Below are 13,965 nucleotides of genomic sequence, written 5' to 3'. Positions count from 1 at the left end.
TCCCCGCGGTCTCCGCACAATACTAAGGACATGTACAACAAGTATAATATAAATTAAGATAAGTAATATATACAAATAAAGATAAAAAAGATAAGTAATATGTATTATACAGTAATACATTCTAAGTAGTGCAAATGTAAGGTAAAACCAAACAGTATAGAAAACTAAAGATATTGAAAATATGCAATATAAAAGGAAGAGTTCCAGAGTGTCTTCTTTTATGAAGTGGCCAGTGCTGATCCTGATGGGGTGGGGTTCAGAGTCCAGCGTTCTTGGGGACAGAGGGGAGGGTGTTGAGCTTCCTGACAGCCTGGGGAACGAAGCTGTTTGCCAGTCTGGTGGAACAGGCTCGGAGGCTCCGGTACCTAAACCTATATGGCAGGAGGCTGGGTTATGGTTATTGTCCAATTATTGATTATCCTGTATCCTATTAGCCTGTAATGACTCATTGTTATATACACAAAATATGAATCCTTCCAAAATCAATGGTCTGTCACAGCATATGTCCGTTGGGTTTAACAGTAATATGTACTGTAGAGCCAATTTTACCATTAGATTTAAAACATTTTAGAATGAAAATGTACTTGCTATATGTTCATGACTCTTTGTTTGTACAATAATGTATAAAACTGTGTATTATTTCATTGTGACAGTAAAACAAAAAGCTTGACAAAAGTTAAAAGAGTGCAGACATTATTTATTTAATGGTGTTTGACAGATTCAGTGAACATTTAGTTGCAGGAATCAGTGATACGCCTCATGCTCATCCACCTCATGCCACTCATGCCCATGTCCCTGAAGCTCCTGTACTCTCCAGGCCTCATGTACATCATCCTGCCTCTGTAGTTGGGCTGCTCGTACATCAGCCAGTGGCCGTCCATCACGTGGCAGGACTGGCAGTCGTTCATACGGTAACGGTCCATGATGTTGTCGCAGTCGTCCATCAGCTCGTAACTCTGACCACCGAAGTTCTCCCTCTCATAGATCTTCATCCTGAACTGACCTCTGTGCTGTTTTTTGGAGAGAACAAAAACAAATGAATGTCTTGATATCAAGTTTAGTGCTGGTTGTCACCTGTAGTAGAAGAATAGTATCACGGATGCCGTGTTATACCTACCATGGGGATCATACGGCAAGACCTGATGCAGTCCCTCATTCCCATCATGCTCATGTAGTCAGCATACTCGCCCCTCCTCATGAAGTACTGGTTTCCCATGTAGTTGGGACGGTCATAGACCATGAAGCAGCCACTCTCCACCCTGCAGGAGTGGCACCTGCTCAGGTAGGAGGTCATGTCTGAGCAGTCGCTCATGCACTCATAGTTGCGACCCTGGAAGTTCCTCTCCTCGTAGAAGATGATCTGAAAATAGTGAATTGTAATGGTTAGAAATTAAGCAGCAAGGTGAATTTAGTGATCTTATTTTGTAAACAGTAATTTATGCTAATTACAAAAAGATTTTAAAAGTACCTTGCCCCTCATGTTCATGTTGGTGTTGGTCATGTTGGCTGTAGATGTGCTGCTGCTCCTGAACTGCCTTCCTACCTGTTTAACCCTTTCCTTTTATACACGACCAAACGTAAAGAATGAGTGCCCCTCCCCCTCAGAGAGCCCCCTTACTCAGCAACTTACTATTGAAGCCAACAGAAAGCAGAGGTTATTTACATTTTTTGTCATCTGATGCTGCGTCTGTGATGCCTCGTGTCATCCCAACAAAAATACTAGCATTTTTTGCCTTCTTTTGCAGAGTAGACCAACGACAAATTCCACGTATTTCGTGTCGTTGACCCATAGGAGCACAGTACTGTAAACATGGTGATGAGGAATGATGTTAGTGTGGTTAGGTGGAACTGTGAAACAGAGGAAAGGTCATTACTTCTTTCTTTTATTAGGCTTTTCATAACACAAGATATGAAACACAACGCTTTGGACGCCAATATGTGTTTACATTCTTGTTCTTGGAAGTCGGTCCCTCATATGGTCGGGGGACAACGTCTAGTCTGCGTCTCTTGGTCGACTTACGGTAAGAATGGACCTTTTTCACAGCAGACGTTTTGACTTGTCATAGTAGGAAAAGCACAGCTGAAATTGATAACCATAACAATGGCTCAATTCCATCAAGTGTCCCAGTAAGCTATTTCAGTGAGTCAGCATGCACAACACCAGGGCCTCTCCTAAGTGGAATGCAGCCATCATTAATGGTTTTGAATACACCTGTGCTTTTCCTACTATGACATGTCAACATGTCTGCTGTGAAAAAGGTCTATATATGACTCTATAATCGTCTAATCTGACACAGTGCTGATTTTAATAGACAAAAAACATTGTGTAGTCTGAATATATGAGTTGAAGTAAATCAGAAAAACTGAACAAAATATTCCGCAAACGCATACAGTTTATTAAACTTATTCAAAGACTAATAATGAATAATTATAAATACATTACAATACAAATAATTTAGTCAGTTTGAATATGCTCAGATGTGTTATTTGGTATTAATTATCAACAAAAAATTTTAATTTTAGTTTTGACGTTTGTATGATTCTGATATTGACAAGAATTGGCTACACCATAATGTACTGTTTAGCATTTACATATTTCAAAGAAATTAAAAAATAAAATATTTTAAATGATCTTGTTTTACCTGTTAATGAAAACATAATGTACTGTGACCCCAGACTGCAGTAAATGACAATGTTGAATTGAAATCTTGTGTTATAGAGCTCAACAGTGACTGCCTACTTTTGTAACAGCTCTGGTTCGGGAAGTGATTTTCACCATTCAACATCTCCACTGACGTTTCATTAAATGATTATATTAAGATTTTTAATCCTGGAACCAAACCATCCAGCTATGAGATGAATTGTGATCATAAAGAATTTGATTCGGCGCAAAAGAACATTCTGAAAACAGCAAACAAGGCAAAGGTGCAACACTGTGTACAGAAACGATCATAGAGTTCAGTGGTAACAGCTCGCTATAGCTGTTCCTGGTTTTGCGGTAAACATTTCCATGGTAACAGCAAGCCCCACCAATCAGAGATGTCGCTGTTATGCTTAGGATTGTGGGTAGTGTAGTAATTCTCCATTAGGTCGCGATTATCTCTTTGAATAATGTTTTTCTTTTAACAATGTTAATATCGTACAGATGTGTGGCTTCTACAGGCCATAAACTTCCGGTTAACAACCTCATAGCTCGTGGTCAGTCTACCTTGTATGGCTTAGACATAATGGCTAATACTCAAAATCTTTATGGAGAAAATTAATAGAAGTTTTACTTCCGGAACCACGCTGTTGAGCTCTATGCAGTACCTCTACTACATAGAATTTCCAAGTTAAAGAAGGAAGACCTGGTGGTTTTGGACATTTATAAAAAATAATATCCTCAATGTTGCTTCGACATAGAAACAGAGACTGCTCGATAATTTAATAATAGGTTTATGTAATGTCCATAAATTAAAATTATTCAAAATGAGAAGCCTTGTTCTTTCCATCAGTTTAGTATGGCAAATATCTCTTAGTACTTTCATACTCACATGAGCCTCAGCCAACATTCGTATAGAAGAGCCAGTCAGAGGAATCAGAGCTGGTTTCTGAAGATTTTTTTTAATAGTATCCTCAATGGATAATTTAACAATATTATAGCTTTATATGTTTTGGCCATCAATTTTCATTATTCCAAACAAGAAGCCTTGTTCTTTCTATCAGTTTAGTACGGAACAAAACAGTGAAGCATAATTGCTGAATTTATCTAACATTTAACCAGAATTTATGTGAACTGCTAGCGAGACAAGGTATTAACGAGAGTCTTAAATCTTACGAAGTGACATTAATATTAGCTAGCTGAAGTGGCTACTGTTAGCTACATCTTGGGTTAACTGCAATTTAACCTCTAATCTGATGGTTTTTTTTTATCTTTAAGTGCCTTCTGTTTCGTACGATGTATAGGTGCTCACTCAGGGTTTGAAACCTGTAAATATTTTAGCCAACACTTTTGTAATAAAGGAGTGACTTGTATTTATCAGCAACACCTGCAAGCAGGTTATTTAGCTAATTAATGAATGCTAATGTGTACACAGTTCATTATGTAATACTAAATCAAATATTAAGCTTGCTTTGAAAATATAAGTAGTATTTTGAGTTCAAGTCAAGTCAAGTGAACTTTAATGTCAATTCTGCAATATGTGCCAGACATACAGAGCATTTGAAAATACGTTTCTCTCTGACCCACGGTACAATAAGGACATGTACAACAAGTATAATATAAATTAAGATAAGTAATATATACAAATAAAGATAAAAAAGATAAGTAATATGTATTATACAGTAATACATTCTAAGTAGTGCAAATGTAAGGTAAAACCAAACAGTATAGAAAACTAAAGATAATGAAAATATGCAATATAAAACTAAGAGTTCCCGAGTGTCTTCTTTTATGAAGTGGCCAGTGCTGATCCTGATGGGGTGGGGTTCAGAGTCCAGCGTTCTTGGGGACAGAGGGGAGGGTGTTGAGCTTCCTGACAGCCTGGGGAACGAAGCTGTTTGCCAGTCTGGTGGAACAGGCTCGGAGGCTCCGGTACCTAAACCTATATGGCAGGAGGCTGGGTTATGGTTATTGTCCAATTATTGATTATCCTGTATCCTATTAGCCTGTAATGACTCATTGTTATATACACAAAATATTAATCCTTCCAAAATCAATGGTCTGTCACAGCATATGTCCGTTGGGTTTAACAGTAATATGTACTGTAGAGCCAATTTTACCATTAGATTTAAAACATTTTAGAATGAAATGTACTTGCTATATGTTCATGACTCTTTGTTTGTACAATAATGTATAAAACTGTGTATTATTTCATTGTGACAGTAAAACAAAAAGCTTGACAAAAGTTAAAAGAGTGCAGACATTATTTATTTAATGGTGTTTGACAGATTCAGTGAACATTTAGTTGCAGGAATCAGTGATACGCCTCATGCTCATCCACCTCATGCCACTCATGCCCATGTCCCTGAAGCTCCTGTACTCTCCGGGCCTCATGTACATCATCCTGCCTCTGTAGTTGGGCTGCTCGTACATCAGCCAGTGGCCGTCCATCACGTGGCAGGACTGGCAGTCGTTCATACGGTAACGGTCCATGATGTTGTCACAGTCGTCCATCAGCTCGTAACTCTGACCACCGAAGTTCTCCCTCTCATAGATCTTCATCCTGAACTGACCTCTGTGCTGTTTTTTGGAGAGAACAAAAACAAATGAATGTCTTTATATCAAGTTCTGTGCTGTTTTTTACCCGTACTGTCGAAATATAGTATCACAGATGCCGTGTTATACCTACCATGGGAATCATACGGCAAGACCTGATGCTGTCCCTCATTCCCATCATGCTCATGTAGTCAGCATACTCGCCCCTCCTCATGAAGTACTGGCTTCCCATGTAGTTGGGACGGTCGTAGACCATGAAGCAGCCGCTCTCCACCCTGCAGGAGTGGCACTTGCTCAGGTAGGAGGTCATGTCAGAGCAGTCGCTCATGCACTCATAGTGGCGACCCTGGAAGTTCCTCTCCTCGTAGAAGATGATCTAAAAATAGTGAATTGAAATGGTTAGAAAAAAAGCAGCAAGGTAAATACGGTAGTCCTATTTTGTAGCTAATCGCAAAAAGATTTTTAATAGTACCTTGCCCCTCATGTTCATGTTGGTGTTGGTCATGTTGGCTGTAGATGTGCTGCTGCTCCTGAACTGCCTTCCTACCTGTTTAACCCTTTCCTTTTATACACGACCAAACGTAAAGAATGAGTGCCCCTCCCCCTCAGAGAGCCCCCTTACTCAGCAACTTACTATGGAAGCCAACAGAATGCAGGTTATTTACATTTTTTTCAATTGACGCTGCGTCTGTGATGCCTCGTGACATCCCAACAAAAATACCAGCATTTTTTGCCTTCTTTCGCAGAGTAGACCAATGACAAATTCCACGTGTTTCGTGGCGTTGACTCATAGGAGCACAGAACTGTAAACATGGTGATGAGGAATGATGTTAGTGTGGCTAGGTGGAACTGTAAAACAGAGGAAAGGTCATTACTTATTTCTTTTATTAGGCTTTTCATTACACAAGATATCAAACACAATGCTTTGGGTTCCAATATGTGTAAACATTCTTGTTCCTTGAAGTCGGTCCCCCATATGTTCGGGGGGCCAACGTGTAGTCTGTAATGTTAGTAAGAATATATGACTCTATAATCGTCTAATCTGACACAGTGATGATTTTAATTGACAAAAAACATTGTGTAGTCTGAGTATATGAGTTGAAGTAAATCAGTAAAACTGAACAAAATATTCTGCAAACGCATACAGTTTATTAAACTTATTCAAAGACTAATAATGAATAACTATAAATACATTACAATATAAATAATTTTGTCAAAGTTTGAATATGCTCAGATGTGTTATTTGGTATTAATTATCAACTAAAAATGTTAATTTTAGTTTTGACGTTTGTATGATTCTGATATTGACAGGAATTGGCTACACCATAATGTACTTTTTAGCATTTACATATTTCAAATAAATTTAAAAATAAAATCATATTTTAAATGATCTTGTTTTACCTGTTAATGAAAACATAATGTACCATGACCCCAGACTGCAGTAAATGACAATGTTGAATTGAAATCTTGTGTTATAGAGCTCAACAGTGACTGCCTACTTTTGTAACAGCTCTGGTTCCGGAAGTGATTTTCACCATTCAACATCTCCATTGATGTTTCATTAAATTATTTTAATAAGATTTTTAAGCCTAGAACCAAACCATCCAGCTATGAGATGAATCATGATCATAAAACATTTGATTCGGCTAAACAGCTCGCTATAGCCGTTCCTGGTTCGCGGGTGCAGTAAACATTTCCATGGTAACAGCGAGCCCCACTAATCAGTAATGTCGCTGTTACGCTTACGGTACAGATCCACTTGTCCGTGCGACGCTTCTGTCGTGCCGTGCTCCACTCTGTTCCTATGGGTGACGTCAAGCGACTTCAACACTCCTGCAAAGCATTCCGGGAAGGCGGCTCTACATTGGAAAAAATGCTGCGCGTCAAAAAGCTGGCCGATGCCCAGCTTTATGCAAATGAATCCGTTGAACGCGACGCGACTATCCAGTAGAAGTAGATGAAAATCTTTCAAACTAACCTTTGTCGATCTGAAATGAAGACAGATTCAGCAACTGCATGGCCTGTTTCTCGCTTAAAATGTTTTCAGATACACATTTCGGTGAACTATTTTTGGAAAATACGAGATCGTATTCTCAACGAGCCGCCATGACACTCTGTTGAAATTCTCAAGTAGCCACACCTACGTCACGCATTCGTCCAATCAGCTGCTGGTCAAGGGCGTGGAGCATCAACCATGGCTGTATGATGTCACGACACCACCCGTCAAGTCATGTCGCAAAAGTGGATCTGTACCGTTAGGATTGTGGGTAGTGTAGTAATTCTCCATGAGATCGCGATTATAATGTTGAAATGTTTTTTCTTTTAACAATGTTAATATACAGACGTGTGGCTTCTACACGGCCATAAACTTTTGGTTAACAACCTCGTAGTTTGTGGTCAGTCTACCTTCTATGGTTTAGACATAATGGCTAATACTCAAAATCTTTATCGAGAAAATTAATGGAAGTTTTACTTACAGACACACGCTGTTGAGCTCTATACATTAGCTCTACTATATAGAGTTTCCAAGTTAATGAAGGAAGACCTGGTGGTTTTGGACATTTAAAAAAAATAATATCCTCAATGTTCCTTCAACATAGAAAAAGAGACTCCTTGATAATTTAACAATAGGTTCATATAATGGCCATGAATTATAATTATTCCAAAGAAGAAGCCTTGTTCTTTCCATCGGTTTAGTATGGCAAATAGCTCTTAATACTTTCATACCCACATGAGCCTCAGCCAACATTCATACGGGGAAGGAGCCAGTCAGGGGGATCACAGCTAATGTTTAGCAAATTCACAATGCTTTATCGTTGTAGGCAGAACAAAACAGTGAAGCATAATTGCTGAATTTATCAAATATTTAACCAGAATTTAAGTAAACTGGCTAGCGAGACAAGGCATAACGAGTAATATTTAATGTCTTAAATATTAGCTTGCTTAAGTGGCTACCATTAGCTACATCTTGGCTTAACTGCAATTTAACCTCTAATCAGATGGGGTTTTTTAATATCTTGAAGTGCCTTCCATGTTTCGTATGATGTACAGGTGCTCACTCAGGGTTTGAAACCTGTAAATCAGGGGTCATCACCTACATTTTCCAAGGGCCAGAATCTAAGCAGACATTCCAGGGGCCAGACTTTCAAATAAAGAAAATAAAATGTATTTATACCTAATATGCCTGTCCTTGTTTGATATTTTCACTTTCTTACTAAATTAATGTTATAGTTTTTACATGTATTAGTGTGCACAGATTCGTAAAAAAACTGGAAAATTCATAATAATAACTAGGCTACTTAACTAGAAAATACTCTCATTAGGAGGCAGTTCACTGAGGAGTGATGGTTAAAGTCTGTATAAAAATGACGATGACGTCATTTACGTGCTTATTAAGTAGCCACATTGATTTGTTTTGGTCATAGATCCATGGATTTACCACTCCAGCGGAGAGGCAGCTAAGTTTTTAAGAATTTGTCAAAATTTCAAGATTCTTTCGTAAACTACAATAACAAACCTACAGCTTTTGTTTTTTGCGTGTTTGTAAAAAATTAACTCTGCAAAAACTATTATTACTATTACTTTTTGTTGGTATGACTATTACTATTACTATTACTACTCTGCAAATAGTTTTTGCAGAGTAGCATGCTGTGTTTGTGTAAAACAGCGAGATGGACGAGAGCGAACTGCGCAGACAGAGCAGATTGAAATATCGCTTCCTAAATGTTTATGCCTGTAGACAGGTAAGTGGGTATTTATAAGTATTGACTTTTTACTCACAAAGGTTTATTGTACTTATAATAACAAGTGTAGCATCAGTTGCACCAGTGGCCATTGATAACCCTCTCTATATCATTCCCTGTTATAACAAGTGCGGGCTGCCAGTTGAAGATCGCTGCTGTAAATACTTTAGCCACCAATTTTGTAATAAAGGAGTGACCTGCATTTATCAGCAACACTTGCAAGCAGGATATTTAGCTAATTAACGAATATGCTAATGTGTACACAGTTCATTATGTAATACTAAATTAAATGTTAAGCTTGCTTTTGAAAATATAAGTACTATTTTGAGGTCATTAAATTAATTAATTAATTATGATCCTGTATCCTATTAGCCTGTAATGTTTACTTATTGTTATATACACAGAATATTAATCCGTCTTCCAAAATCAATGGTCCATCACAGCCTTTGTTTGTTGAGTTTAACAGTAATATGTACTGTAGAGCCAATTTTAACATTAGATTTAAAACATTTTAGAATGAAAATGTACTTGCTATATGTTCATGACTCATTTGTTTGTACAATAATGTATAATACTGTGTATTATTTCATTGTGACAAAACAAAAAGCTTGACAAAAGTTAAAAGAGTGCAGACATTATTTATTTAATGGTGTTTGACACATTCAGTGAACATTTAGTTGCAGGAATCAGTGATACGCCTCATGCTCATCCACCTCATGCCACTCATGCCCATGTCCCTGAAGCTCCTGTACTCTCCAGGCCTCATGTACATCATCCTGCCTCTGTAGTGGGGCTGCTCGTACATCAGCCAGTGGCCGTCCATCACGTGGCAGGACTGGCAGTCGTTCATACGGTAACGGTCCATGATGTTGTCGCAGTCGTCCATCAGCTCGTAACTCTGACCACCGAAGTTCTCCCTCTCATAGATCTTCATCCTGAACTGGCCTCTGTGCTGATTTTTAGAGAAAAGATAAACAAATCAATGTCTTAATATCAAGTTTTGTGGGGGTTTTCACCCATAGTAGAATCCATATGACTGATACTGTGTTATACCTACCATGGGAATCATACGGCAAGACCTGATGCTGTCCCTCATTCCCATCATGCTCATGTAGTCAGCGTACTCGCCCCTCCTCATGAAGTACTGGTTTCCCATGTAGTTGGGACGGTCGTAGACCATGAAGCAGCCGCTCTCCACCCTGCAGGAGTGGCACCTGCTCAGGTAGGAGGACATGTCAGAGCAGTCGCTCATGCACTCATAGTGGCGACCCTGGAAGTTCCTGTCCTCGTAGAAGATGATCTGGAAAAATGTCAATGGTTAGAGAAAAAGCAGCAAGGTGAATATGGTGATCCTATTTTGTAAACAGTAATTAATGCTAATTACAGAAAAGATTTTTAAAAGTACCTTGCCCTTCATGTTCATGCCGCTGTTGGTCATGTTGGCTGTAGATTTGTTGTTGCTCCTGAACTGCCTTTCTACCTGTTTAACCCTTTCCTTTTATACACGACCAAACGTAAAGAATTAATGCCCCTCCCCCTCAGAGAGCCCCCTTACTCAGCAACTCACTATTGGAGCCAACAGAATGCAGAGGTTATGTACAGTATATTTTTTTCAGGCACTAGCTCCCATGTAGTCTTTAGAAAGGCCATTTATCTCATGACAGAAAGCATTCCTAACACAAAGAGAACAAAATGACATAAAAGCCTACAAAAAATGAATAACCAATTACAAAAAACAGGCAGCTCAGATTAAAGCAGGATATGCTTTGCGATAAAAGTTAGTTTTTAAAAGAGGCTAAAAAGAACTCTCTGACTCAGACATATTTCACTGTTTACTCTCGAGGACCTATTTTCGTGAAACTTTAGAAACATTAATTTCCAAAAATATGAATTGAAGATTATTTTTTTCATATTTTAAACGCAATTTGAATAAAACATATTGGGCCAGATAATCTAACAATGACCAACTAGAGAAAGTGGTCACTGTGATATGTACATTAAATAAGGTAACAGGATATTTAAGGAATTGTTTGATGTTTTGGATAATCTACTTATTTAAGTCAAATTATTGCTTTAAGATAATGGGCTGTGTAATATGTTTTTATGTGGCTGTTTTGATTTGATGTTTTTTTGTTCTGTTAAATGTATGTTGTTGGGTTGATATATCTGAGAAATACAACTAAAATCTTGTAAAAACTGACTGTGAGCTATAGACATTTTGGACCAGGAAGACAAACACCAGGCTATTTTTGGGTGGTCCAAAGAGCAAACTGCCATGCAACTTAAGAAAACAAACAAATTGAGACAACAAAAGCAAGTGGATTATGAGCAGCTTGATGATGCATACTGTACACAGGATTTAACAATGTAATGAAAATACAAAAAACATTACAGTAGCTAATACGAGAATCAAAGTGGCAGAAAAGATGGTGGTGGGTTTTGTTGTAAATGTGAGATGAACGTAGCTGTAAACACTTATTTAAAGTAGTGCTCAGAGTAGGTATAGTGTTTTAAACAAGACATCACAACATAATTGGGTAAAGATTTCTCTGAAGGTGGTAGTAGAATTTTTTATCAAAAGGGTTTATACATTGGAACATGAAGTTGCTCAGTAAATTTCCTAGCAACCAGCCAAAAATACAACTTAAATGCAAATTTGGAAAAAGGTTGCATAATCATGCTCAGTAAGTTTGTCCGCCAATTCGATTTTAATATTTCGGGGGGACTGATGGTGGTGCCAGTGAAAAGGTCAGCAAAGGCCAGGGTCAACAAAAGCCTTTGGATTCATACACTGGACAATATAAATAAAATGTTGGAGAGGTGCAGTTTTGAACTCACAATGGCACTAGAGTAAAGGTCAAGAGGTCATCAAAATAATTGGACTCAATCCTTTGGAGATCATGAATATACAGTATATATTCATACATTCCTATTTTTAATCATCCCCAAAACAGTAAGAGCTTTAAAAGCATGGATCTGTATATTCTGCAATGATATGATATGCCAGCGTTTTGTATTGTGGGCCTTAACATGACTTATGCTACAATAACAATAACACTTACACAAGTGACAAAATGTTCAGAACAGGTGGTTATAACCCTGATTAAGTTTACAATAATATACCCTCTGTTGTTTATTATAGTGTGTTGGGTCAATTTTCTTCCTAACGCCGAAAACACATCAAGCAGCGGCAAATTGCTGCTCACCGCAATAATTACATTTTTGTGTTGTGTTGTGTTTCAAGCGGGAAGAAATTCTTTGTAAACATAGGTCTACATGTCACAGACTCTGTTACTGATTGGCTGCGGGTATTCTCTGTTATTGATGTTGTTAAACTATCCCCAACTTTTAGTTTACTTTGCTGCAGTATCAACCATCCCCGGCGCAGAGCGTCCACCACAGATTTATGTACACATTGCATGGCAGCTTGCTGCATGACCAAGCAGTGGCCTTGTGTTTACAGCATAGAAAGTCCAAATGAACTGAAAAGATGCAAATCTGTTATGGTGTAACTCCACCCTACAGCAATTAAACACAAATGATTCCATTAAAACACGTCTTTTATCTTCATCATACTTCATATAAATAATGTGAAAATCAAAAGTATGAGTGACTTTAAACCACAAACACAAAGTTTGTGCCCAAAAAAGCCAAAAGGATGGTTACTATTGTTATCCTTGTATATGTAACTTATACAATACAATTTACAAAGCATTAGTAACCAGCAAATGTATGATTTTTTCTGATGTAAAAAGATATAAAAACATGCCAAGTATGTCAGTGGTGTGCGCTAAAAATCACTGGAATGCCCTAGTCACATAATACAGGAATTGCTGCACAATCATGTACTAAATTCATATTAAATGAAGGGTAACAGGTAGAAATATTTTGTCAAAAAAAGTTTTATTATTTTGGCTTATTTAGACATATTCTACACAACTGTTTTTACATGTCCATGATACGCTTCATGCTCATGAACCTCATGCCACTCATGCCCATGTCCCTGAAGCTCCTGTACTCTCCGGGCCTCATGTACATCATCCTGCCTCTGTAGTTGGGCTGCTCGTACATCAGCCAGTGGCCGTCCATCACGTGGCAGGACTGGCAGTCGTTCATACGGTAACGGTCCATGATGTTGTCACAGTCGTCCATCAGCTCATGACTCTGACCACCGAAGTTCTCCCTCTCATAGATCTTCATCCTGAACTGACCTCTGTGCTGTTTTTTGGAGAAAAAAAAATTAAACCAATTAATGTCTTCATATCAAGTTTTGTGGGGTTGTAACCCGTAGTAGAACAATAGTATCACGGATGCTGTGGTATACCTACCATGGGGATCATACGGCAAGACCTGATGCAGTCTCTCATTCCCATCATGCTCATGTAATCAGCGTACTCGCCCCTCCTCATGAAGTACTGGTTTCCCATGTAGTTGGGACGGTCGTAGACCATGAAGCAGCCGCTCTCCACCTTGCAGGAGTGGCACCTGCTCAGGTAGGAGGACATGTCAGAGCAGTCGCTCATGCACTCATAGGAACGACCCTGGAAGTTCCTGTCCTCGTAAAAGATGATCTGAAAAAAGACAAAATATAAGGAATAGGGATTAAAATGTATATATAATAATGATATTATTGATAATCAATTAAAAATAATTAGTGAGGGGAGTGTGCTTACCTTGCCCATGGTCATGATTGTGGTGTTAGTAGTTCAGAGAACTATGTTGGCACAGTGATGTTGGTCCTGTTTTAACTGTTACTTTTATACCTGACCAAACCCACAGGATCTGTGGCTCCCATTGTGTAAACCCCTGACCAAGCAACATGGTATAGAGGCCTATAGAGTGCTCAGGGGCATTTGTCACATTTCCATTTGACTGGACCCCCCAGAAGACTGTAGAATGGATTTTTCCATAGGGAATTCAATACAATGAGCAAATTTTGTAGTTACAATACAGAATAACAAACAATAGTCTCTCTTACATACTGTATGGCCCTCTGATTGGTAAGTGGACAATTTACAGACATGA

General features: G+C 38.4%; 4 protein-coding genes across 4 annotated transcripts; all 4 read right to left on the bottom strand.

The window, feature by feature from the left end:
* Positions 1-676: 676 nt before the first annotated feature.
* On the bottom strand, positions 677-1,567 carry LOC120569957 (gamma-crystallin M3-like). Its single transcript, XM_039818180.1, has 3 exons — positions 1,469-1,567; positions 1,118-1,360; positions 677-1,010 (listed from the first exon to the last, which is right to left on the bottom strand). Exons 1-3 carry the CDS (start codon positions 1,499-1,501, stop codon positions 732-734), a joined length of 555 nt encoding a protein of 184 aa, XP_039674114.1. The 5' UTR covers positions 1,502-1,567; the 3' UTR covers positions 677-731.
* A 3,320-nt stretch (positions 1,568-4,887) lies between these two features.
* LOC120569958 (gamma-crystallin M3-like) lies at positions 4,888-5,769 on the bottom strand. The gene is made up of 3 exons (XM_039818181.1): positions 5,670-5,769; positions 5,331-5,573; positions 4,888-5,221 (listed from the first exon to the last, which is right to left on the bottom strand). The coding sequence occupies exons 1-3, from the start codon at positions 5,700-5,702 to the stop codon at positions 4,943-4,945; spliced, it is 555 nt and encodes a 184-aa protein (XP_039674115.1). The 5' UTR covers positions 5,703-5,769; the 3' UTR covers positions 4,888-4,942.
* Positions 5,770-9,558: 3,789 nt separating this feature from the next.
* LOC120569956 (gamma-crystallin M3-like) lies at positions 9,559-10,430 on the bottom strand. Its single transcript, XM_039818179.1, has 3 exons — positions 10,346-10,430; positions 9,998-10,240; positions 9,559-9,892 (listed from the first exon to the last, which is right to left on the bottom strand). Exons 1-3 carry the CDS (start codon positions 10,376-10,378, stop codon positions 9,614-9,616), a joined length of 555 nt encoding a protein of 184 aa, XP_039674113.1. The 5' UTR covers positions 10,379-10,430; the 3' UTR covers positions 9,559-9,613.
* Positions 10,431-12,824: 2,394 nt separating this feature from the next.
* Positions 12,825-13,725, bottom strand: LOC120569959 (gamma-crystallin M3-like). The gene is made up of 3 exons (XM_039818182.1): positions 13,614-13,725; positions 13,269-13,511; positions 12,825-13,158 (listed from the first exon to the last, which is right to left on the bottom strand). The coding sequence occupies exons 1-3, from the start codon at positions 13,626-13,628 to the stop codon at positions 12,886-12,888; spliced, it is 531 nt and encodes a 176-aa protein (XP_039674116.1). The 5' UTR covers positions 13,629-13,725; the 3' UTR covers positions 12,825-12,885.
* Between the last annotated feature and the right edge of the window lie 240 nt (positions 13,726-13,965).

The sequence above is a fragment of the Perca fluviatilis genome, chromosome 12 (genome assembly GCF_010015445.1).
Source record: "Perca fluviatilis chromosome 12, GENO_Pfluv_1.0, whole genome shotgun sequence".
Taxonomy (NCBI): Eukaryota; Metazoa; Chordata; class Actinopteri; order Perciformes; family Percidae; genus Perca; species Perca fluviatilis.
This window is presented reverse-complemented; position numbering and strand designations above follow the sequence as displayed.

Excerpts from the sequence above, each read along its gene's own strand:
- LOC120569957 (XM_039818180.1), bottom strand. The coding sequence starts at position 1,501 with ATGACCAACACCAACATGAACATGAGGGGCAAG. Across the intron at positions 1,361-1,468 it reads ACATGAACATGAGGGGCAAG|ATCATCTTCTACGAGGAGAG; the intron begins GTACTTTTAAAA and ends CACTATTTTCAG. Across the intron at positions 1,011-1,117 it reads CTTGCCGTATGATCCCCATG|CACAGAGGTCAGTTCAGGAT; the intron begins GTAGGTATAACA and ends TCCAAAAAACAG.
- LOC120569956 (XM_039818179.1), bottom strand. The coding sequence starts at position 10,378 with ATGACCAACAGCGGCATGAACATGAAGGGCAAG. Across the intron at positions 10,241-10,345 it reads GCATGAACATGAAGGGCAAG|ATCATCTTCTACGAGGACAG; the intron begins GTACTTTTAAAA and ends ACATTTTTCCAG. Across the intron at positions 9,893-9,997 it reads CTTGCCGTATGATTCCCATG|CACAGAGGCCAGTTCAGGAT; the intron begins GTAGGTATAACA and ends TCTAAAAATCAG.
- LOC120569958 (XM_039818181.1), bottom strand. The coding sequence starts at position 5,702 with ATGACCAACACCAACATGAACATGAGGGGCAAG. Across the intron at positions 5,574-5,669 it reads ACATGAACATGAGGGGCAAG|ATCATCTTCTACGAGGAGAG; the intron begins GTACTATTAAAA and ends CACTATTTTTAG. Across the intron at positions 5,222-5,330 it reads CTTGCCGTATGATTCCCATG|CACAGAGGTCAGTTCAGGAT; the intron begins GTAGGTATAACA and ends TCCAAAAAACAG.
- LOC120569959 (XM_039818182.1), bottom strand. Across the intron at positions 13,159-13,268 it reads CTTGCCGTATGATCCCCATG|CACAGAGGTCAGTTCAGGAT; the intron begins GTAGGTATACCA and ends TCCAAAAAACAG.